The sequence below is a fragment of the Leuciscus leuciscus genome, assembly GCF_965113295.1.
Source record: "Leuciscus leuciscus genome assembly, chromosome: 6".
Classification (NCBI taxonomy): Eukaryota; Metazoa; Chordata; class Actinopteri; order Cypriniformes; family Leuciscidae; genus Leuciscus; species Leuciscus leuciscus.
In genome coordinates, this window is record NC_138730.1 from 22,499,332 (window position 1) to 22,524,894 (window position 25,563).

Sequence of the window (25,563 nt, forward strand, 5' to 3'; positions counted from 1 at the left end):
TCCAGTTAACTAGCAAAGTATTCGTTTCGTTCGTTTGTTAAATAAGAAGCAATCTAGCGCTGAAATGTGTTTTTTTTAATCAAGTGATCAAAGTGCTCGTTGCCGTTGCGATCAGTGGCGCTGATACAGTGTTCTCGTGGCTCGCGCACACACCGCAGCGGCCGCACATTCTTCACTCAGACGCGCGCTTCAGTCCGTTGAGGAGACTCTAGGCTACTCTATTCGTTCCGATGAAATCACAAAACAAAATTCATACAAATCTGTCCCTGCTTGATATACAACCGCTGATAAACATAATCGGTTTTGATGAAAAAGAAAAATATATACGAGTGCAGATTAGAACTCAGAACCTTTGACACGCTTGGCAAGTTCTGCCACTGGACCATTAAAGTACATACCGGTACGTGGAACAGTCGATCTATGTAGCCTATTTATTCACGTGAAAAAAACAACATATAGCCTAGTGGAGTTGATCTCATTAAATGTCTAAGTAAACCCAGTGTACTATTTAAATCGATTGCTGGACATTGTAATGTTATTCTACATTTGTCTGATTTATGATTTAGCATTGTATTAGCAGTAGCACGGGCACAAGGCTACATTGCGCATGCGTCGAACCGTGCGAACCGCGCGACGCACACACGCACCGAACCGAGACAAGCGAACCGAACGGTTCGGATGTTTTTTCATGTACCGTGCCACCCCTACTGGCTTGTCTCTTCAGCGCAAACTAAATGGGCCCTATTTTAACGATCTGAAACGCAAGTGTCAAGCGCAAAGCGCAAGTAACTTTGTGGTTGGGTCTCGGCGCTGTTGCTATTTTCCCGGCGGGATAAATGAGTCTTGCGCCAGGCGCAAATCTAAAATGGGTTGGTCTGAAGTAGCTTCATTATTCATAGGTGTGGTTTGGGCGTAATGTGAAATAAACCAATCAGAGCGTCATCTCACATTCTCTTTAACCCTCTGGGGACCAAGCTGTTTTTGGGGTCGTTGAGATGTTCTGACATGCTCTGACATTTGTGCTTTTTTCAGTTATTTATAAACATGTTAATGGCAAAGGTGTAAAATCACTCTATATAGCACAAACAGGCCTACCATAATATGCGAGCAACGTGTATGTAGATGTTTGTATTTTTAAGAGAATAATGTTTATGCGTGGTTTTTGGAAAAAATTAAAATGAAAGTTGCTGAATTAAGACCACAAAACACATATTAAATATCTGTCCACAAGACTTTTGATTAATTGATGTTGTCCCTTTGAGTTCTAGCTTCAAAATGATCTGAAAATCATCCTGCCTAATCTTTCACATAAAACACAACATTGATTTAAACATTGTAAAACAGTTTTTTTGTCAGAAGAGGTTTATGCGTGGGAGTGGTAATGGGTCATCAATATTAATGAGATTCAGACCAGGGGTGTGACATAGACGCTCCCCCAAGTGCTAATGTGCTCAAGTGAGGCAGCCTTAAAGAATGAGGAGATTCAAATGTTTTGTTTTTCAATCTGTTTTATTGTAATTTTGTAAAAACAAAAGGTATCTCACAGTAAATGCTTATGCTCCGTTGATGCGAGCTCTAAGCAAATCAAATGTGACCAAAATAAATAATCAGTCGGCTATAAACAAAGCAATTGTGAGCGATAAATAAACAAAAGTAAAGGCAGTTCGCTATCCTCGCAGACCACGCCTGCTATGCTAGCGGGCTAAGGCTAGTAGCAGAAGTTTGGAAAGGTGGATATAAGTAGTGAAATCAAAGCAATCCGATTGTTTTGAGAATACAGTTACATGTCTTGGTGCCATTTCTGAAAACAGTTCCTGTTCAACTGAAGACACAAGTGAACATTACATGCCTGGCATTTCCAAGGTGTGTCCTGCCTTTTACCAAGCTGTCCTTTGCAAAGCACACAGATCTTGCGTCCAACTGTGCAAATGTTCTTTGCATCTGAGATCAGCTCCACTCCTGGAACCGGCACATGGTCACTACTGGTTTGTGTTGGTGCTACTTTCTGTGACACACCACAGAGCTCTGCAATAAGCTGTTCCATGAACTGTTTATGGGTCATGTTACCAGATAGCTCTTTGTGGATAAGGAAAGCATTGGTGGCAGCAATGTCCAAGAAGTGTAGAAAGATCTTTCTGTACCACTTCATTGTTTTGTGTTGTGCAGTGTAGTACTGTAAGAGTTGATCGGACAGGTCAACACCACCCATGTGTTTGTTGTAGGCAGTCACAGGTGCAGGACATGGAAATGTCATTGTCCTCCATGTATCTTGTGTTTTCACCCTCCTCTGCACAGTCTCACCAGTATAAGCAGATTGAATGGTGGAACAGACAGATACCTCACGTGTGTCCATCCACTTCACAAATACAAGAGGTCCATCCCGAATCCACCTGATGGATCCCCTGGCAGATTTTTTTGAGAGTGAATTAGTTGTATCACGTGGGCAGTCCTTCCTGTTGTCCCTGTAAGTCCCACATGCACCAAACTTCATTGCAAACAAGTCTTTTAGGAGCTTTGGGCTTGTGTAAAAATTGTCCATGTACACATGGTACCCAGAGCCTAAAACTTTACAGTCTAAAAGAGATGTTACAGCATCATATGACAGTCCATGGCCTGTGGGAAAGTTGTTCTTTCCTGTGTACACAGAAAAGTCCAAAGTGTATCCATTTGAGGAGTCTGCAAGAACAAACAACTTGAAACCCCATCTGGTTGGCTTAGCTTTCATGTACTGTGTCATACCTGTGTGTGCTTTGCATGCCACCATTCTTTCATCCACAGCTAAGTTTCTTCTAGGATGATAGATGGATTTACAAGCATGACGGATAGTTTCCATGAGAGGTTTGACTCTGAAAAGACAGTCATGTTCAGGTGTGCCCCTCTTTCTGTCATTCTCCTTATCTGCATCTGGGTGACTCATGTGCACATTCCATGAAATGGTGCGGTATCTCTCTCTTGCCATGATTGTGGCAGGAAAAGGCAAAGAGAAAAGACTGTCTTGCCGCCAGTAGTCCTTGATGGAGCTGACCTTCACCATGGCCATGTAAAACACCAGCCCAATGTAGCGGTACATCTCACTGATGCTGACATCAGTCCATTTAAATTTGCGCCCCTTTGCAATTGCACCAGCAGCCTGAGCATTGGTGTTGTGGCACAGAGTTGAAACTGCATTCTCAGAAAAAAACATTTTGAAGAGAGTCTGGGGAGTGTGTGTGTCAGCAGAACTCAGCTGTGGTCCAAGTTCCCGGGCAGGCAGGAATCTCAGAGTCTGTGGAACCATATCAATGTCAGTCTCTGTTTTCCATGACAGAGTGGACTCCTTGTTGCTCGTCTGAATGTTTGTCTTGGCCCTCTTTGCCACATTCCTATAAAAATAATAATATTAATAAAGGTTAATAAAGGTTGATCAAAGTACTATCAGCATGTCAGGGCAGGGCAATCAGCATGTTGATAAAACAAAAAATATATAAGCTCTTTTATATTAACATTACCAATCAATAATTGTAATATTGTGCATGCATAACACATTTTTTGCAAAGCCACAGTAGTAGGTAAAAAAATAGTAGATAAATATGTACTTACTCTTTTTGATTTCCGTTGCTGCGTGTCCTGCGAGTTGCAGTGGAAGGCGAGAGTGAACAAGCTACATTCCTTTTAAAAAAAGTTAAAAACTGTTATTATCATATATTTTACAGAGTACTATTCCAGCACATGCATAACTGATGGACATTTAGCAATGCTGATAAAGCAACACAATATAAGCTCTTTTATATTAACATTACCAATCAATAATTGTTATATTGTGCATGCATAACACCACATTTTTTGCAAAGCCACACAGGCACATATAGGCTACATTTGTATCATCACTAAGTATATAAACAAAAATGTAACTAACATCTGTAAAATAGTAGATAAATATGTACTTACTCTTTTTGATTTCCGTTGCTGCGTGTCCTGCTAGTTGCAGTGGAAGGCGAGAGTGAACAAGCTACATTCCTTTTAAAAAAAGTTAAAAACTGTTATTATCATATATTTTACAGAGTACCATTCCAGCACATGCATAACTGATGGACATTTAGCAATGCTGATAACATAAAACATACTGTATGTAACATCAACCAATCTCCAAAAATAAATAATAAAGTCATACAGGCTCATATTATTAACACTAAGTATAAACAAAATGTAACTAACATCTGTAAAATAGTGGGTAAATATGTACTTACTCTTTCTGATTTCTGACTGTTTTGCTAAGCGCACTCCGAGTTGCAGGCGGACGTAGTGATGACGCTACATTCCTTTTAAAAAAGTTGAAGAATATTATTACATAAATATAACTATAGTAGAATTAGTCTATAATGAATAACTGATGTAAATAATTTTAGACGCGTGCAATAAGCCTATATGCGTGTCAATGGGCGATTACCGGAGAGGCACACCGCAAACATTAGCCTAACACATTTGTGCACTTCATTAACTGGGTATATTTACACATTTCAGCACATTTACACACATTTACAACTGATATTTGCGAGCATGCATCGTTAATGATAATGAGGCAGCATTTGGTTGATCAAAGTACTATCAGCATGTCAGGGCAGGGCAATCAGCATGTTGATAAAACAAAAAATATATAAGCTCTTTTATATTAACATTACCAATCAATAATTGTAATATTGTGCATGCATAACACATTTTTTGCAAAGCCACAGTAGTAGGTAAAAAAATAGTAGATAAATATGTACTTACTCTTTTTGATTTCCGTTGCTGCCTGTCCTGCGAGTTGCAGTGGAAGGCGAGAGTGAACAAGCTACATTCCTTTTAAAAAAAGTTAAAAACTGTTATTATCATATATTTTACAGAGTACTATTCCAGCACATGCATAACTGATGGACATTTAGCAATGCTGATAAAGCAACACAATATAAGCTCTTTTATATTAACATTACCAATCAATAATTGTTATATTGTGCATGCATAACACCACATTTTTTGCAAAGCCACACAGGCACATATAGGCTACATTTGTATCATCACTAAGTATATAAACAAAAATGTAACTAACATCTGTAAAATAGTAGATAAATATGTACTTACTCTTTTTGATTTCCGTTGCTGCGTGTCCTGCGAGTTGCAGTGGAAGGCGAGAGTGAACAAGCTACATTCCTTTGTAAAATATATGATAATAACAGTTTTTAACTTTTTTTAAGAGTACTATTCCAGCACATGCATAACTGATGGACATTTAGCAATGCTGATAACATAAAACATATGTAACATCAACCAATCTCCAAAAATAAATAATAAAGTCATACAGGCTCATATTATTAACACTAAGTATAAACAAAATGTAACTAACATCTGTAAAATAGTGGGTAAATATGTACTTACTCTTTCTGATTTCTGACTGTGTTGCTAAGGCCACTCCGAGTTGCAGGCGGACGTAGTGATGACGCTACATTCCTTTTAAAAAAGTTGAAGAATATTATTACATAAATATAACTATAGTAGAATTAGTCTATAATGAATAACTGATGTAAATAATTTTAGACGCGTGCAATTAATTAATTTTAGCCTATATGCGTGTCAATGGGCGATTACCGGAGAGGCACACCGCAAACATTAGCCTAACACATTTGTGCACTTCATTAACTGGGTATATTTACACATTTCAGCACATTTACACACATTTACAACTGATATTTGCGAGCATGCATCGTTAATGATAATGAGGCAGCATTTATATAGTCAAAATATAATCTAAACACCTACTAGGCCTACTTTCTAAATTCTATCTTTCATACATAATGATCTAAACATATCATTTAGGCTACACATACAAATACAAATTTCCTAACCAAGGGGTGTAGCATATGTACACAAAAAAAACAAAACAAAACATTTTTGACGTTGAAATGGTACGAGATATTAAATTCATGGTATAGATATGCACTTTCATTAGATCGTGTTGAATATAGGTAGATATCAAATGTCAATGCTCTGGATGGCAAGTCCACCCAGTATAATATGTAAGCTCATGTTTTGAATAGCTTGTCAACTAATGCAAGTAAGAATAAATACTTACTCATCCGAAATTCTATCCACGGCTGGATCAAGACGCTCTTCAAAATACAAACGGTCGTCATCAGAGTAGTCGCGCTCCTCTTCTGATGAAAATGTGGACTCTTCGTCGCTAGTATCCAGGACGAACTGAAGGGCTTCCGCACCGGTGTACCGTGTCATCTTCCCAACGCGCAGGTGACTGAATGATGAAACTTGAAGCTTTTAATGCATTTGCTTGGGGGCGTTTACCTGTTTTGCATAGACGGCTTAACACATTATCTTATGAATAGCGCGCTCCGTGAGTAGGCGTGAACGAATTAAAGTCAATGAGCTCGTAATGAGCTCGACTGGAATCGCTCTCTTTTTATACAGATTACAGAAGCTGATAATATTTGTTTTTTATATAAATTACTTCATTTAAAAGCTGCGATCTCAAGCTTTATGCCCGTGGGTCTGTTTGCCTGTTTGACTGAATTTTCGCAGAGTTATAGATCATTTTCGAACGCGTTTCAAACGGGAGTTCACTGACAGAGAGAAGGCAGAAATCGCATCATGTTAAAGTTTCTTTATTTGTCAAAAAGCAAAACACTTTATTTTTATTGTGAATATACAGAAAAAAAATAGAAACTGAACAGGATCGATTGATGTATTACACGAAAATGAAAGATCAAAATTAACAGAGCATTTAGTGTTTATTTTCATTGCTAAAAAAAAAAAAACGAGCAAAACGCGCGGGCGCGTTTTTGGTCCCCAGAGGGTTAAGAGCAGATGCGCTTTTTCCATAGCGGATTGCTATTGTAACAGCGGATTTGCCAGGCGCGCGCCAGGAGCGGTTCACAGCCAAGGAGAGCAACGCTCTCGTCACGGCCGTAAAAGAGAGAAGTTACATTGAAATGGAGAAACCCACCCAAATTAACTTTGGTTAAACAGGCGTATGATAATTTGGGTAAATGTGTAAGCTAGATGTATGCTTTTATAATAAATTATCTATCTATCTATCTATCTATCTATCTATCTATCTATCTATCGTTCGTAATAATGTATGATTTGCAAAAATGAGAACTCAGGGTTCCCGCGGGGTCTTAAAAAGTCTTAAAAAGTCTTAAAAAGTCTTAAAAAGTCTTAAAAAGTCTTAAAAAGTCTAAAATTCTGAACTTTAAATTTAAGGCCTTAAAATGTCTTAAAAACGGCCAGATTTTCATCCGTGGTCTTAAATTTTATTTAGTCCGGTCTAAAAAAGGTCTCGCCAACAGGCCATTCACATATCGCACCTTTTGCGCGCTCAAGTTCGTTCAAATGTAGGCGCGCGCTCATAATTGAAGCGACGCACTCGTTTTTTTCCAGGCGCAGCGAGATAAAAAAAATCTCAACTCTTCAGAATGCCACAAACGCACCGCAGGTCATGTGACAAGAACCAACCAATCAGCTTCGCCCCTTTCCGTAACAACATTGAAAGCTCACTCAACTGGAAGGATGGGGGTGCACCCAGACACTACAGGTGTTTTTCTCTTCTCTGTAAATAAATCTTGAAGCAGAGCTACAGCAAGCGTTTCTCGCCGGTGGAAATCCATTAGCCACTAAAACTTCTTTGTCATTGTGGAGAGCGCAGTGCTTGGTTGCATAGCAACGACAGACGCCACGGGAAAATCCGACCGAATTTTACTATTAATAATAAAAGATAAGCTAAAGTGCATTGTAAATGTCAGTAATTTATCTTTTTATAAAAAATGATTTAAAGTCTGAAATATGTGAGGTTTATCTTTTTATAAAAAAACTTTGTCTAAACTTTATTTGAACTTGTACATGTTAGTATATAACAAGTTGCAAGACACTTTTAAAATCTGGCTATCATTTTTAATGGTATTATTTTAATGTTTATGTAAACAAAAAGTGCATATTGATGCTAATTTTATTTGTTATTTGCTGGTTTTCGACATTTTTGAACAGGATTCTGTGATAACTGTGGTCATTTTTGTCACTATAATCATTGAAATGAAATGTTCATGCCATTTCATCTCTAGTTATGATCAACTATGATCAACTAAAATCAACTAATTATGTGTTTTTTACAGTATAATATGCATAGTACAATTTTCTATAAAAAATAATATATCTGATTCTGATTCTGACACGTTGTTGGGTGTGGAAGGTTACTAATGTGATTGTTTTATCTGTAAATTAAATTCATGTTTTTTCAATTACTTAATTCATTGAAATAAAATGAATTCTTTGATTTGAAATTTTTTTTTGGCAATGCGTCGTGTAGGTTTTAAATTTCAAACTTTATGGTCTTAAAATGTCTTAAAAAGGTCTTAAATTTGACTTGCTGAAACCTGCAAGAACCCTGAAACTGCTGCTTCTGTGTAGATGAGAGAATCAAAGTGTATGCGCGTTGTGCACACGCTACACATTGATTATGGCCAAGCATGCGCCCTTAAAATAGCATATGAATAACATGCGCAACGCGCCACTGACTTTAAACTATTTTTTCCTGGTTAGTGGCGCAATTGTTTTCTAAACCTGCAAAATAGCATGAAGGAACGTTTGCGCCGGAACACGCCTCCTCTTTGCGCTGAACCGCCCCCGGGAGCGCAAGTGTATTTCCTAACTTACCGATGTGCTTCTGTGGAGGGAAAAGTCCGCTTTGCGCGGGTGCAAAATAGGAATGATACATGCGTCGGTGTAAAAAGTCACTTGCGCTGGGTGCAAGATAGGGCCCCATGAGTGAGTGCTGCACACTTCCTTATATACCCGTGGCACAGGGTGTCCATTGGCTTGTTTTGTTACCACTCAAAGGTGATTGGGCTCTCAGACGAGATCCCAATTCGTCAGTTCAGTTCTGAAATAACGTCTCCGTTCCCTCCTTCAGGGAACGTGGGTTTACATTAGTAACCTAGACATTTGTCATTTTACTGTAGTTAATGTAAATGGATTCGCTAGCCATTTGATGTATGTAATCTAAAATAGATTCATAGAGAGAATGGGTAGGACTTGATTGTTTCCATTGGGAATTGATTGAAAGTGGGCGTTAAGTGCCAGCGTGAGGTGGTTGAAAAACAAAAGAGGAGTTATTAGCAAAAAATACTTTTAAGAAGTGACAGAGAGCAAAAATATTTTCTTTGGAATTATCTACAAAAATGAAGCATGCAAAATAAGACCAGAAACCTGGTTTAGGTATAGGGCCAATTTTGATTTTATGTAAAATTTTGTTTTTACAGGTTTGCCAAAAATGCTGGTCATCAGAGATTATTTTGGGGTCCCTAGTCCTCAGGGTGGGCCGCCGCTGAATGCTCAGATTGGTGATGTCATAGAGGTCATCTGTGCTGATCCTCACAGCTCCTGGTGGCAGGTCAGATAAAGTACTGCAGTATTTAAAAACCTAATAGCTGAATTGTATTCTGTGGTGTCATGGGACGCTGAAGCTTGATCTCACAACATCACAACATATCTCAAGGCAAACAGGGCACACATAACCTTTTATACAGATATGTTTTGTGACATTCCAACCAAATAATAAATGCATTAACCAGTATTTCCATAGACAATGTGCTGTCGGCCCATTTAGGTTAATTATTAAGAAACAAACGACTTTACAAAATAATAAATTATTAATTAATTTGTTAAATTAACTAATTAATTAATATTACTCTGCTCTCACAGCACTTATATGAAGTGTTTTAAATATTGTAATATTTGATTATTATTGAGAAAACTTGAGTATCTAATATGCTACTGTAAATACAAACACATCTGTACTCAATGCAGAGTTATTTTAGTGTCATTGAAATACTATTAGAAGCCGGGTGTGAAGCGGCTGGGATGAGAATCAGCACCTCCAACTTCCATTTTATTTAAAGTAATGAAAATGTTTTGGTTTTAGTTTTTGTTAAAGTTTTTTTTTTTTTACAATAATAACCCTGACTCAACCTAATGCAACACAACTTTAGTATAACATACAAATGTTACATTGAATAGTCACTGAAAACAATACTTTTTCGCATTGCTTTTGTAATATGCACTGATACCTAAATGAGCCGTCAGATATAGTGACTGCAGAGCACAGTCTTTGTCCAGGCATGTTTCAGCACTGCAGTTTTGTCTCAAGCTTATTGTCACAGACTGTTCCTGTGTTATTTATTTCTGGCTCATGCCAGGCTGTTGTGGCTCTTTTTCTCTATGGTTTATGGTGGCACTAAAACCTCATCTTCCTCCTGGTGTTGCTCCAATCTGGCCGACGCGACTCAAACAGCTCGGCAGGGAATAGACACTTAGCGAGATTTCCCTTGCTTTATGCTGGGCTATTTCTGCCTGATAGCACACAGAGGTTAAAAAAAAAACACCTACAGGTCAAAAATGGATGCCAAGAGATTCACCGAGCCAACAGACTGTGACAGGCAGTGGCTAGACGTGCGTGTCAGCCGTGGTTCTTCACGCACTTGGCAGGTCATAGAGGGGAAGCGAGAAGCGGTACTATTGAATGATAATGCACATCACTGGTTTATTTTATCTTGTGTGAAACGACACTTAACTCTTAATAAGGCTACTAAATCTTCAGGGTCCCATGACACCAAAGAATGGAATTACAGAGCACTAAGCATCCATCTCCCATGTTACTGGAAGACAATTATCTCTGTCCCGTTGCCAGAACAGTGCAATCGATCACTGTAATTTAATTTGATCCTTTAGGCTGCCAACTGTTTACTCTAATGGGGTAATAAGTTTAATCTTTATCATACGCTTATCTGTGGCATAACAAATATAAAGGGCTTTCAAAAGCTACGGCGAAACATTATTAAGCCAAATAAATCATGAATACAGTTCCAGTTTGGGACTCCAATTTAATTTGTGGTAGAGGTACATTTTTCTGAAATTCATTTCATACTAGTTAGAGATGATCTTAAAGGGAGCCTGGAAAGAAAAGTATATACTTTTTCAGTATAGTTGTTTTCAGAAGATCCTCATTACACCCTCAGTCAAACCTTCAGCCAAACTCAAAATCAGTCATAGGCTGCTAAATTTTGGCACCTGGTTCCGCCACGTTCACAGTGCATTATAACCTCCCAGCTGTTGTTTCATACTGAGTTGGGGGGGAATTGTCTGTTTTTATCCAAAAATATACAGATAATTGTGGCTGAAGCCATGCAAGAAATGAGCCTATTTTAAAACTGGCATCCGGCCTGCGATTGCTCAATACAATCTTTTGCGTGAGGACATAATATGAAACTCAGTCTAATGTAATTCATAAATCCAAATATGCTCGGAGCAGCAATATCAAACAATGGCTTATTGGCGAGTGTCATGATTCACGAGGTTCTGCTGTGGAAGCTGTATGATTATTCAGCATTAGGTGATGCTTTCATTCTGATGCCTAACGGAGTTTAACCGTGGGTAGGGGCTGAACAGTAATTAACTGTGGCTCTAAATGAGATTCACTGCTTGTTGTGAGCTAATTGTCTTAGATTTATTAAAGCAAAAGGGAGGGGCGAGCATCGCCTCAAGTCAAATATAATGCAATTAACAACCACACTTCCTGGCAGGGCAAAATCTTGACAACGCAAGAGACTGGATTCTTTCCAAGTGATGCAGTCAAGCCCTGCCCATGTGTAAGTATGTATAGTTGGATGACTTGCACAATCATTTTAATGCTATTGATTTGTATTTTTATCAGTTTTTTCTACATTGTTCCAAAGGATTTCTTATTCAAATAAATGCTATTATTTTGAACTTTTTAGTCATCAAAAAATCATTTGAAATGTATCACGATTTCAACAACAACAGAAAATTAAGCAGCACAACTGTTTTCAACATTGCAAAAAAATAAATAAAATCTTGTGCACCAAAACAGCATATTAGAATGAATTATGAAGGATCATGTTACACTGAAGACTTGGCGTAATGGGATTACATTACTGGAGTAATTTATAAAATATAAATATATATATAGATTTATGTTTGTCTACAATTTATATATATACACTTAGGGTATGACGTTCAGGAAATGATTGTATTTATAATATGAAGTTTGAGTATATGGAATGAAACTCTGAATATATGGAATGGAGTGAAACTCTGAATATATGAAATGGAACTCTGAATATATAGAATGGAACTCTGAATATATGGAATGAAACTTGAATATATGGAATGAAACTCTGAATATATGGAATGGAACTCTGAATATATGGAATGAAACTTGAATATATGGAATAAAACTGAATATATGGAATGAAACTCTGAATATATGGAGAGTTTCACTTAATATTATAAATACAATAATTTCCTGACCGACATGCCATACACACTGTTTGGATGGATGGATGGATGGATGGATGGATGGATGGATGGATGGATGGATAGATAACGGATGGATGGATATATAGATAGATAATGGATGGATAGATAATGGATGGATAGATAGATAGATAGATAGATAGATAGATAGATAGATAGATAGATAGATAGATAGATAGATAGATAGATAGATAGATAGATAGATAGATAGATAGATTCAGTATCCAGTCAAACTTATCCATTCAAAAATATATAAAAGTAATAATAATACTAATAAATTATATTTGTCTATAATGGTATAATTGGTAGTGTATATATGTATGACATTGTTTGTAATGTGTCCCATGCTCAGGTACCCAGGACAGTCGACTATTCAGCCCAACCCTGGTAAGTCTAAATGTTTAACCACAGTTACTCCAATATCCCCATGACTCATAAAATAACCTGCATGACTACATGTGCTGAGCCATATGCCCGTTGGCTTGTGCGAGCAGGTTCGCTGGGCCCATAGAGAGGCACCATGCAGAGTCTGAGCTCATGGAGAGAGAGAACAGCACCTACCTGGTGCGATACAGGAGCCGGGAGAGCAGAGAGTACGCCATCAGCATCAAGTACGTCTAGCTATTATATCACTTCATACTGTTTATTTGATCGCTCAAGCGTGTTTTTATTGCGCATAAAATTGGCGTGACGGATGGTCTGTGAGGTTCTTGCACGAACATCCTTTTGCATGCAAAGCTTAGCTTTCTTCATGCATTTCCCTCGATGCAACCCAATACATAATGCATCACAAATTTGCATATAGCTCATTGTGTAGCGTGGATGTGGTCAGTGAGTTATCACACTACATGCGCAGTGTGGGCTTTATTACCTCAGAACATTTTATAGTTGCTTGTCTCATGCTTAAACCAATCACAGGTTCCCTGTCAAAACATTTTGTCCTCTTTATGTGGGGCTTTAGGTCCTGTGGGTGTGTTGACCTGCGGTCAGAGACTGACAAAACAATTTCACATCCTTATGTTATAGGAAGCTCACATTTAAACTTTAAAGGGATTGTGGTTTTTCTATAGCTGGTCCAAGGTCATGGAATAACATGCCACTGGACATTACATCTTCTCCTGCTCATGACATCTTTAGATCCAGAATTAAAAGGATAGTTCACCCAAAAATGAAAATGATTTACTGACCCCTCATGTTCTTTTTTGGGTGAACGTTCCTATCTTAGGTGTTAAAAGTGTTTTAATTGCACATTTAAAGCATTTTAGTATGCACTTGTTTTTAATGTGCTCCATAAATAGAAAGATATGTCTTGGCTTAACTTTTGTTTATCAGCCCATTCCCAGGGAAAACTCCTTTGAGATCAAGTGGAAGTGGAAGTACTGACAATCCTGGAATGGTTACAATGATTCTCTGCCATCTGCAGGTACAACAACGATGTGAAGCACATTAAGATCCTCACTAAGGAGGGCTTCTTCTACATTGCTGAAAGCAGGACGTTCAAGACTGTATTAGTAAGTGGGTTTGAGTTGCTCAGAAGCAATGGTCTTCATCAGCATTTGCTCTATTTATCATAACCGTATGAATACATATGTAGGGTGCTATAATTCAATGTCGCTATCTGTGCTGCAGAGTCCTGAGCTTTTTTTATCGTAAAACCAGAACATTTGCTGATCTGCATAATCCTGTATTTCATTAGCATAATTAATAACATGGGTCCAGCTATTAATCCATTAGAGACAACAGTACTACTGCAACCTTGTTACATGTTCTTTTAAAATGATAAAGTTTTCCCTTATAAAAAAATACTGTGTGACAGCATGTAACAAGGATGGTAAAGCTTTGATGTATTCCATAGTACTGAATTACCAATTCATATATCATGGTACTGCAGGGTACATCAAAGAATACATAGTATTGTCATGGTACACATCCATAAAACCATATACGTATGTTTTTGTAAGTGTTGCTAGATACAGATCCTTTTAACTGTGAGCATTTATAAGCAATTTTAGCTGTTCCACTAAGATACACACTAAAATTCCACTATTGAAAATCTCAAAAAAAAGAAAAGAATTTCGCTTATGCAAGGCTGGAAATTGCCACCATTTTGGTCGCATATGATCCCGAAATTGAATCTGTGCGACTTCAAAATTTATTTGGGAGCATTTGTGAAAGTGCAAATAATTGTTGTGGTGCGACCTTTTTTCTACAAATGCACTGGTTGACCAAAATCGGAAACTGCATTGTTTGTTCTTCAAACACACGATCGCAAGCGGCCGGTTTATAGTTTCAATTTGGCTAATCTCTGTTCCGGACTTGCACAAAAACTGCATTGCAATCCTTTCCCGAAATGTAATTTGTGTGAAAATATTACGAAGTCTGTTACAGGATGTTAACACACAGGCCAAAGATATGGGACACGCTGAACACGGGCGGAAAGAGGAGAGCGTAGACTCACAGCAGAGAAAATACCAAACACAGCAAGATCACTGTCCGTGAGGCTCGAAATATAGGAAGAAAAATAGAAATATTAAATTGGGGTGGGGATTTATATGAATGTATCTCTGAAGGAAATTGACTGTCTTCAGAATAGTCTTCTGAGAGTGAATTTGCATTTTCATTCAGTCCATCTGTATTTGTGGTGTGCAGGTGTGTCTTATGCAACATAATTTCACAAAGCTAAAGTCAGACAATTTGCTCTAAGTCTTGAAATTATGCAATCTAATTTAAATTAAATCAACTGCTCATGCTACATTTGTGTGTAGCATCTTTGTTTGGATCGTGATTAAAATGCAGTGGTTGCCTCTAATTTCAAATGGCTACAGATGTTTTTATTTATTCATTTTTAAGGCCAGTTTGGCCTGTTATAGAGCAAACAAACAACTGATAAATTTGCTTAAACAAAGACAAAAATTGGCAGCCGGTATCGGAATTGGACAATTTGCTTGTAAAAAACAAAATGGAATTGGCAATGAAAAATCATGATCAGTGCATCGCTACCACATTCATTTCTCTACAAAACGTGTGTTGTTTTTAAATAAAAGGAATATTTTAATATATGTAAATTGTGGTGTTTTGAGCCCTGCTACATGGATTTAACCATTAACCGAAATCAGAGAACCGTGAACATGCAGATGTGTTACATTTTTGAAATATTAACTTAAAATCTCATTTTAGCTGGCAAAAAACTTTGAGAATCCTTATAATAAGCTTTTAAACATGTTTCTGTCCAGGGACTGGTTGAATATTACAAACAGCACTCTCTGAAAGAGGGTTTCCGTACACTGGACACGACTCTGGAGATGCCGTATAAGGAGCTCAGTGGATTCAGAACTGCTGGTTAGTATCTACATTTCCCTTAGATTAACTCATTATATGATGACATTAGTCTCTTAGCCCTGTTCACACTGATAGTGACTTACAGTTATGAAGTGACCAGAATTCATGTTCAGGTAAAAGGGTAAAAAATAAGGTAATCAAGGTAAATAAATAAAGGTAAATATAATCAAGTAAAAATAATTAAATAAATGAATACACTTAATATATAACTGCAGTATATTACAAGCTCAAAACCATTTTAAACTCACTTGAGGTACATGAATGTGAAAACCCTTCAGCAGAATTGTTGACAATTCAGTCCCTAGATTATTGATATAACATTAGGGCTTCCAGACACTATAAATATGCCCTGGCTGACCATTAACTAGTCAAGTTAAATATTCCAGTGGGATTAGTTCCATCAAAATCTTGTGCCAACCTGGAGTGTTGTCACTTATCCACCTCAGTAATATGTTTTTTCCTAGCTTCAAAGTAAGAAGATTAAACAGTCTTTTTTCTTTTGATAAAATCAAAGCTTAACAAAACCAAGGTTAACAAATAAAGTATCCAATACCAACTCCTTATCAAAGATATTACTCATTTCAGAAACTATCTTTGCCCAATATATTTGTAACTGATTACATGACCAAAGACAGTGAGTGAGTTTATCAATTTGTGTTTTGCGCTTAAGGCATAGAGGTGAAAGGTTTATTGTTAAATGCTTGTCTATGGTTTGGTGAAATATGCATCCTATGCACAATTTTGAACTGTATAGCCTTAGCACGATTACATACCGAAATAGATTTTGCATATTTCCAAATACTTCCCCATTCTTCTTCACTTATATAGAGACAAAAAGTTCCCTCTCTAAGCAAGTCTAGAATTCAGAACTACATTTACCTCAGATGTAGCATTAGGAGCATTGTATAACAGACTCACTCACTGACTGTCTGAAATAGTCGTTTTTTTTATTGGAGACAGACTTCTGTTACTGTATTACATTATGAGGTATCTTTCAGGCTATAGTTTTGCAATCCTCCCATCGACCCTGGTAGTTGTAGTGCAGAGAATTTCAGCTTTGGTCTGTGCTTGCTCCAGACAAAGGAACTGAGCCATCCATTCACATCTTTTAAAACCCTTTTAGAGAACAGGATAGGGATTATTTGAATTAGATCCAGGATAAGAAATGTTTATTGAGCAGCAAATTAGCATATTAGAATGATTTCTGTCAGATCATGTGACACTTAAGACTGCAGTAATGATGCTGAAAAATCAGCATGTATTTATGTATATATGTGTGTGTTTGTGTTTGTGTGTGTGCTTTACTGTATATTGGTCATCGGCCACCCTGCTCTGTATCTGCATTAGGCATCAAAAAATCCTTATCAGTTGACCACTACTATAGAGTGTGCACGCAAGAAGGAGGTCAGGTTCAGATTATCGCTCTGAGAGCGATTTCACTGTTCTGTATGATTAATCTTTGCACACGTACAGAAAAGTTATAAAAATAATACAAAAATATAATTTATACTTTTTCAATTATAAAGAGATTTAATTAAAGAAATTGCAGTACTGTAACATTCTAAGTACTACTTTAAGCACTGCTGTAATTTATATGCAGACATACAAAATTGTTCCCTTGCAGAACATTAGTCTTTAGATTAGTTACCACAATAGAAATAAATATTCTTTGTCAGAGAGTTATGGCCAGTTACGCAGTAACTTCATCCAGCAGCAGGAACGTGTACTAGCAGCCTGTCGACCTCCAGTGTGAACTTCAGAAAGGTCCTCTTTTAATGGCAGGAGGCAGGAGGCATTGCGCTCGGGAGGTATATTAAGCTATGTCCTGACACCTCTCAGACACTTTTGATTCAATATAAATGTTGAACACTTGGCATGCTGGTCGTTGGGTGAAATTGTAAAGTGTGCATGCACACGTGTTGCTTTCATGGGAAAAACGTACGTCTTTACTCCAGGTCTCATTGCCCAAGATGGCTCCTCAAAGAGACAGACAGATGCTGTGAAGCGAGCCGTACACACTCGGCACCTGGCAGCAGGAAAAAGGCTGTTTGTGTCTGGCTCTGCAGCTTCAGGCGACGCAGCGAGAGAGAGGACTCTGCTAAACAAGACTCAAGTAGCACCGGCAATCTCCCTGACACGACATGACAGTTTGGTTGGAGTTACAGGAAAAAGCCATGATGGATGCTAAGCTTCCTCTCACCTGTGGGGACTTGGCTGATTTTCTCTCTCGCAGTTGAAAGGAAAAAAAAAAAACAGTCCCTGCACTGAGAAATGAAAGGGCAACTAGTGGAGACATGGAAAGTCAGCTTTATTGAACAGAGAGAGATGTGTCACGTAGAAAAAGGCTTCGCGAACGAGTACAGCTCTGTTGATATAAAGAACGGGATTGTGGGGATTGTGAATTGGGGGTTTCGCTGATCTATTTGTCCTTTTTTCGTCAGCATCCTCAGCTTATTAGAGGTGTTTATACTTGACTGCCAATCTCGGTAACACATCCTTTCACAAACCGCAGCAGAAAATCCAGGCCCTTGATGCATCCTGGGACATTGCTCTCGCTGGTATGCCGCAAACCAAAACGCGTACAAATGCGCCAACAGATCAGTGGTCGTGTGTGCGCTGACACGTCTGCAGGCGCAGAGTGTTTGGTAAACACGTTGAACACAAAGGGAGATACCAGTGATGGGTTTTATACACTAATGTGAGAAAAGTTATTTGCATTACAGATATCGCATCGGTTTCAATCTTGCGTAGATATCGAACGTGTGAATAGCTGCACGATTTCTGAGTGTCAGTGTCACAGGAAAAAGTAGTTGGCTCATCATCTACTGCTTCGTTCCCCCCAGAGGAGATGCAAAGCAGGAAGGCAAACATATTGTGGATCTGACGTTTGCTAGTTTACATATTAGAAAGTCCTGGATGCTCAGATGGGCGTTCAGATGGTAACAGGACTCGCGCTCTATCACAGCTGCGCCAGTGACAGGGCCAGGAGCACGCACTTGGCAAAAGCTATCACAAAACCTAGAGAAAAAAATATAATCTTGAAAAATATAGGAATGGGTTGCTCATGAAATTCCAAACCTCTATGACTTTTTCTTCTGTTTTTATATCCCACCCACCTCTGCCCCAATAGTTTAGTAAGTAGTCCATAATAGTAGTCCATATGGCTGAAGTAGTCCAGATTTTGGTCTTTTCTGTGATCATTTACTCACTCACATGTCGTTCCAAACCTCTTTGACTTTCTTTCTTCTGTGAAACATGAAAGTAGACATTTTGAGAAATGTCTCAGTGCTTTTTTGTCCATACGATAAAAGTCAATGGGGTCCAAAATAGGACTGGGCAATCATTTTTCGATATTCTATTTCCTTTGATCGGAGATGATCGGGTGTGTTGCTAAAAAGGCTGTGTATTGCTTGTGGTGTTTTCAGTGTTTGCTATCTCACTATTTGAGAACAGTTCACATGAACTCTCCAGAGCTGCTATGAAGGTTCTTCTCCAGCATTTCACGGTTTCATTTGAAAAAAGCTATTGTCATAGGTCTTATGACAAACTAAAAGTTTGTCAAATGTTTGTAAAAAGTCAAATGTACTTCGCAAATTAATAATACAAATAACAGTTATAATAATGCAATTTATTATAACATGACAACCCAAATATTTATCCATGTTTAAATGTATACAGTATACAAGTACCTTATTTGTGAAAAAAATATAAATTTATATAAAATCTTTGTTTTATGAATTCAGTTCATTAGACACAATTTTTGATGATAAATTTATATTAAATGATCAAACAAAAATGTAGAAAAAATACAACTGAAAACAGAATAAAAAAACCAACCTAAAATTAAGCCCTAAATTAAAAGGTAGCTTACTCTGTGGAGTTTACTAAACAAACAAGTTATGTTTACATTCATTCTTGAGATCTAAAAAAACGTGGAATGCATTTCCTTCCCCAATTATGATGAAATTAATATCATAATAAATATTTGATCAAATCGTAAAACACTGAGACATTTTCCTAAATTTGAGTGTGTTCATTTCCCGGTGCTGTGTGGAGTTCTTGATATTAGCTTGTTTATGTTTGTTTTGTTGAAAATGTCTCCGTTAAGATCTCTGGGTTTTTGTGTTCTTATTTTCTTCGCTCTGCTTCGGCTCGGATCCTAAGCTCCAGTGCTGTGTGGGCTTTCCGTTTTGAGTCCCACCAGCTACAGTTTTGTTCCTCCCTCCCCCTCACCCTTCTGGTCAGGTACAGCTATCAGCCACCTGTCTTATTCATTTCCCCCACCAGCCATCTCAGTCTTTTCTCCCTGTGTTTGCTTCAGCTCTTTTGTGTGTGAAAATGTCTGAGTATGATGCAACGCCATTTGTGCCCCGTTTTTCCTCCAAATCTCCAATCATCTTGTTACATGTTCACACGTTTTGTCCTACTTGGCATGTCTTGTGAAAACATTTGTGTCTCTCACTCTTGTCCTTTTTTTAACAACTTGTTTTTGTCTTACATCCCCCTCTCCCTCAGTTTTGACCCCGAGAGTGCTCGGCATTGCACTGGCACGATATGATTTCAGCTCCAAGGATACTCGGGAACTCTCTCTGCAGGTGGGCGACCTGGTGAAGATCTATATTAAGTGTACTAATGGATGGTGGAAGGGTGAAGTCAATGGCCGGGTAAGGGAAAACACTCTTATAAACCTTTATTTACTGAGAAATGCTGTTGAAAGTGGATTGGGCTGAGCATGACAACACACTTGTAGCCAATCAGCAGCAGGGGTGCATTTACACTTATGGTGGGGGAGGAGAGAGAGAGCAAGAGAGAGATTTGAAGAAGGACTGTAGAAAGAGAGATGGCTGAGAGACATTACAAATGAAGAATATAAAATATAAGGTCAGAGGAATACAATTGGAAGAAGAAGGGTTGGGAACAGGCAAAACAGGGTTCCCGCAGGGTCTTAAAAAGTCTAAAATTCGGAACTTTAAATTTAAGGCCTTGAAACGTCTTAAAAACGGCCAGATTTTCATCCGCGGTCTTAAACGCTGGCCGCAGAAAGATATTACAAAGTAGCAAAAAAGTATCGAGTCGTAGCCTACAAAGCGGAGCTCTAGAGCAGGGGTCTCCAACACGTTGCTCGCGAGCTACCAGTAGTGACGTGCTCATTTTTTTCCAAGCGCAGCGAGATGAAAAAATCTCAACTCTTCAGAATGCCGCAACACAGGTCATGTGACAAGAACCAACCGATCAGCTTCGCCCTTTCCGTGACAACATTGAAAGCTCAGTCAACAGGAAGGATGGGGGTGCACCCAAACACTACGGGTGTTTTTCTCTTCTCCGTAAATAAATCTTGTAGTAGAGCTACAGCAAGCGTTTTTCGGTGGTGGAAATCCATTAGCCACTAAAACTTCTTTGTCGTTGTGGAGAGCGCAGTGCATGGTTGCATAGCAACGACAGACGCCACGGGAAAATCGGACCGAATTTTACTATTAATAATAAAAGATAAGCTAAAGTGCATTGTAAATGTCAGTAATTTATCTTTTTGGACTCATTCTTTTTATAAAAAATTATTTAAAGTCTGAAATATGTGAGGTTTACCTTTTTTTTTATAAAAACCTTTTTTTGGCAAAACTTTATGTGAACTTGTACATGTTAGTATATAACATGTTGCAAGACACTTTTAAAATCTGGCTATCATTTTTAATGGTATTATTTAAATGTTTATGTAAACAAAAGGTGCATTTTGATGCTAATTTTATTTGTTATTTGCTGGTTTTCGACATAAAACTTGGTGAATTGATTTCATTGTGTAGTATTAGTACTTTTTGAACAGGATTCTGTGATAACCGTGATAATTGTCACTATGATCATGAAATGACATGTTCATGCCATTTCATCTCTAGTTATGATCAACTATGATCAACTAAAATCAACTAATTATGTGTTTTTTACAGTATAATATGCAAAGTACAATGTTCTATAAAAAAATTATATCTGATTCTGTTCTTTTCTCTGACACGCGTTGTTGGGTGTGGACGGTTACTAATGTGATTGCTTTATCTGTAAATTAAATTAATGCTTTTTCAAGTACTGAATTCATTGAAATAATATGAATTCTTTGATTTGATTTATTTATTTATTTTTCTTAAATTAAAATTTCAAATTTCGATCTTTATGGTCTTAAAATGTCTTAAAAAGGTCTTAAATTTGACTTACTGAAACCTGCAAGAACCCTGGCAAAAGCTTTGGGACCCACATTCATTTTAGAAAAGCTTTCTAGCGCTGGAAACCTGTGTTTGTTTGGGCTGATTTCAAATATCAACAGTGTTTCTCAGAAATCACTTACTGCCCCTTTAAAAGCACCAAAACCTCTAGTGAACCGCTTTAGTACTGGTGCTTCATATTTTCAGCATTTTTCTCGGAACTTCCACATCATGTAAACTGAACTCTTACCCTTCCATGCGAATCACAGTTCATGGTTGCTCAAAATGGAACTGCTAGGCACATATAGCAGTGAAAAAATACAGTTTTACAGAACAACAACAGAATTATATATTGTTTTAATAGTTTTAATATTGTGCATTAATAATACTGTTATAATGGTAAACAAGATGGTTTATGATCTATTGTGTTTAACTGTGTTAACAAATTGAACCTTGCTGTAAAGAGAGTAGCTGTATTCTGTTATAGTTACATAAAACATTAGTCAGATCTATACATTTTCATAAAAAAATCATATCATTTCATATTAATATTGTTTTTATAATATTCTTATTTTCTAATAATTTATATGTACACTACTGTTCAAATGTTTGGGGTCAGTAAGATTTTTTTTAAAGAAATTAATACTAAAGATGCATTACTGTCACTTTTGAGTTTTGATTAATTTGATTAATTTTGTTTAAACATTTATAATGTTAACAGATAAATGCTGTTATTTTGAACTTTATATTGATCAAAGAATCCTGGAAAAAAGTACCTGTTTCCTCAAAAATATTAAGGAGCACAACTGTTTTCAACATTTATCAGAAGAATTGTTTCTTGAGCAGCAAATTATCATATTAGAATTATTTGGATAAGGATAATGTGACACTGAAGACTGGAGTAATGACTTTATTTTTTATAATAATATATTTTATATTTTTAAATGGGATATTTTTAAATTATAGTTTATCTAATTTATCCATATTAATTACGATTGACGAATACAGTCATGAATCCCAAACACAGTCTGTGTTTGGCCTCTATTGATTTACATATGCTATATTTTGTCGTCATAAACAGCTTTCGGTAGTACCAAGTTAAATGTAGTACCCACATTAAAGGTAAACGCATTTTGCGAATGTACCCCAGTTCTGAAAGCAATTGGACACTACCAAATGACATAGCAATATAGAGGTGTGACAACATGATTGAAATTTGAGATTGAAATTGAAGTTTAGCCCAGCATTTCCCATGCAATATCACAGATCTTGACTCTCCAAGACACCTGAATCATTCCTCAAGCCATTATAGATTCACTTTCCTTCATTTCATACGCTCGAGTGCGTTAACGAGAGAGATGATTAACAGGAGGTGATGACAGCATGACTTTTAATGATTCTTTTGCACATGTCATTATCAGATCTGACACACAAAAGCTCTCAAACTGCTCATCTAGGATGAAGAGATATGCTCTGTTGCTCTTAAGTAATGTTTACGGATGTTTTATAAATTACAGGTGGGATGGTTCCCTTCAACCTATGTGGAGGAAGAGGAGTGACCAGTGCAGGAAGTCATCCTCACTATGCTGTGACAGTGATAAGGCACATGTTGGCGTTAGACAAGAAATGTAATGGTGAATAATGCACACTTACATGAGCGAAGCACCACAAACACAGCAATTATCATCCTCCTCTAATGGGATGCGGTGGACTGCGGTTGAGACCTGCAGCGTGATGCATCTGAGGCCCCGTCGGCATTGACTGTTTAATTAGTTATGAATGTCCCTCGCTGATCCACATTCAGTCCAGACATCTTTTTCTCTCACTCTTTCCCTCCCTCTCACCCTGTCACCTCCTGAAATCTTCACACAGGGCCTGGGGCCCCCCTCTCTCTCTGCCTGTTTAAAATTTAAACTCCATTTCTCTGCTATGCCGGACCTCCCATAAACTCAGGAGTGGCACGCAGAGAGAAAAGCCCTGAGCTGGCCGTTTTTTTTTCCCCCTCCACTCGGCGACCTTTACGCTGTGCTTTCAGCTCACCTTGTGCTATAATTGATGAATTCATCCGCCCGTCTGACTCTGCAAAGTTTGGCTGGGGCGAGATGGAGCGCGGTGCTGTCACGAAGCCTTCCTCCCTCTTCAGCCCTGATAACACTTAGCAGCAGTGCTCTCTCGGTGCGCTCGGGGCGCTGCGCGGTGACAGGAGGCCTGCCGTTCAGTGTGATATCCATCTCACTGCACTGTGATCAGTCATCACTCTGTCTGTTTCTGAACCTCAGGTGCTCCCAAGCAGAATGTTGGCACTGATTTGGGACTGACGTCAATTCGTTCTCTTTCCATGCAACTTAAAGACATTACAGTGTTTGCAATGGGACTAGAATGCTAGACACAGCAAAAAATGGAAGTATGAAATTAAAAGTACAGTTAGAAAAAGTATGCCAATGGAAGATGACAAAATTTACAACCATTTAAAAGTTTGGGGGAAAGTAGGATTTACTTCTACTTAGAGCAAATGCTGTTCTTAAAGATTTAGTTCACCCAAAATTGAAAATTCTGTCATTTATTACTCGCCCTCATGTCATGTCGTTTCAAACCCGTAAGGCCTTCGTTCATCTTCGCAACCAATGAAGATTTTTTTTATGAAATCCGAGAGCTTTCTGACCCCCCCATAGACTGCAACGTTATTACCACTTTTAAGGCCCAGAAAGGTAGTAAAGACATCGTCAAAATAGTCCATGTGACTACAGTGGTTTAACCTTAATGTTATGAATTGACGAGAATACTTTTTGTGCGCACAAAAACAAAACAAAAATAACGACTTTATTCAGCCATTTCTTCTCTTCCGTGTCAGTCTCTCACGAGAAAATTCAGTTTTGACATCACAGGGATGAATTATATTTTAAAATATGTTAAAATAGAAAACAGTTATTTTCAATTATAATATTTTTAAAAATTTTACTATTTTTACTGCATGTTTGATCAAATAAATGCAGCCTTGTTGAGCATAAGAGGCTTCTTTCAAAAACATTAAAAACCTCATCGACCCCAAACTTTTAAACAGTAGTGTATACATCTTATACACTATATCTATATCTGAAGGGAACCTTATCCAAGGTACTTCCTCTGAAAAAAAGTCTGAATATTGTGTCATTTTTCTTCTCAGGTAAGTTTATCTTGTTTTAAGGATGTTTAGATGTTTTTACTGGAGAACAAGATAAAAACACTGAGAATAGATTTTTGCACTGTACTAGATATATCAGCTTCCCTTGAATTTGGACTTTCAGCACAGATTAACTTTGTTTAAAAATTTTTTGTAAGTTCTTTGCAAAGGAAATTGCTCTCTAAATGGACAGACATGTGTTACAAGCTGCTTTATATGCTAAAATCCAGGTCATGTCTTTTCTAAAACTATATTTACAGAAGTGGCATTTTCACTGCTGTTGTAAATGTTGAAAAAAATAATTGCAGTCATTTCATCTGTTTCTTAATGCACCTAACAGTTCATGTTGTCTGGTTTTCATCAGAATAAATGTAAATTATTGTTTTTTTCACACTGTTTAGCAAGTGAATTTTTTATAGATGTATACAGGGTCAAAATGTAACTTTTTTTCCATACATTTGCCAATGGTGTGAGAAAATTTACTGGGTATAAATTCTGAATGGCCATGAAACTGTATTTTGT

The 25,563-nt window shown here is 37.6% G+C and overlaps 2 protein-coding genes across 4 annotated transcripts in view; one reads left to right on the forward strand and one right to left on the reverse strand.

Annotated features, from left to right (window-relative positions):
• The window catches only part of vav3b (vav 3 guanine nucleotide exchange factor b), a 72,207-nt gene extending 47,385 nt beyond the window's left edge, over positions 1–24,822 (forward strand). For all 3 annotated transcript variants that reach the window (XM_082172836.1, XM_082172838.1, XM_082172837.1), the window contains exons 20-27: positions 9,282–9,412; positions 11,601–11,666; positions 12,707–12,741; positions 12,849–12,965; positions 13,778–13,865; positions 15,588–15,693; positions 20,209–20,357; positions 23,399–24,822. In XM_082172836.1, coding sequence (XP_082028962.1) covers positions 9,282–9,412; positions 11,601–11,666; positions 12,707–12,741; positions 12,849–12,965; positions 13,778–13,865; positions 15,588–15,693; positions 20,209–20,357; positions 23,399–23,440 — 734 coding nt within the window. In that variant the 3' untranslated portion in view covers positions 23,441–24,822. The remainder of the gene's footprint in view (positions 1–9,281; positions 9,413–11,600; positions 11,667–12,706; positions 12,742–12,848; positions 12,966–13,777; positions 13,866–15,587; positions 15,694–20,208; positions 20,358–23,398) is intronic.
• LOC309500992 (piggyBac transposable element-derived protein 4-like) lies at positions 1,491–5,412 on the reverse strand. The gene is made up of 6 exons (XM_082172840.1): positions 5,392–5,412; positions 5,098–5,166; positions 4,750–4,818; positions 3,928–3,996; positions 3,580–3,648; positions 1,491–3,362 (listed from the first exon to the last, which is right to left on the reverse strand). Exon 6 carries the CDS (start codon positions 3,275–3,277, stop codon positions 1,781–1,783), a length of 1,497 nt encoding a protein of 498 aa, XP_082028966.1. The 5' UTR covers positions 3,278–3,362; positions 3,580–3,648; positions 3,928–3,996; positions 4,750–4,818; positions 5,098–5,166; positions 5,392–5,412; the 3' UTR covers positions 1,491–1,780.
• Positions 24,823–25,563: the final 741 nt, after the last annotated feature.

Bases quoted from the DNA above. Each gene is read 5' to 3' on its own strand.
- LOC309500992 (XM_082172840.1), bottom strand. From the start codon at position 3,277: ATGGTTCCACAGACTCTGAGATTCCTGCCTGCCCGGGAACTTGGACCA.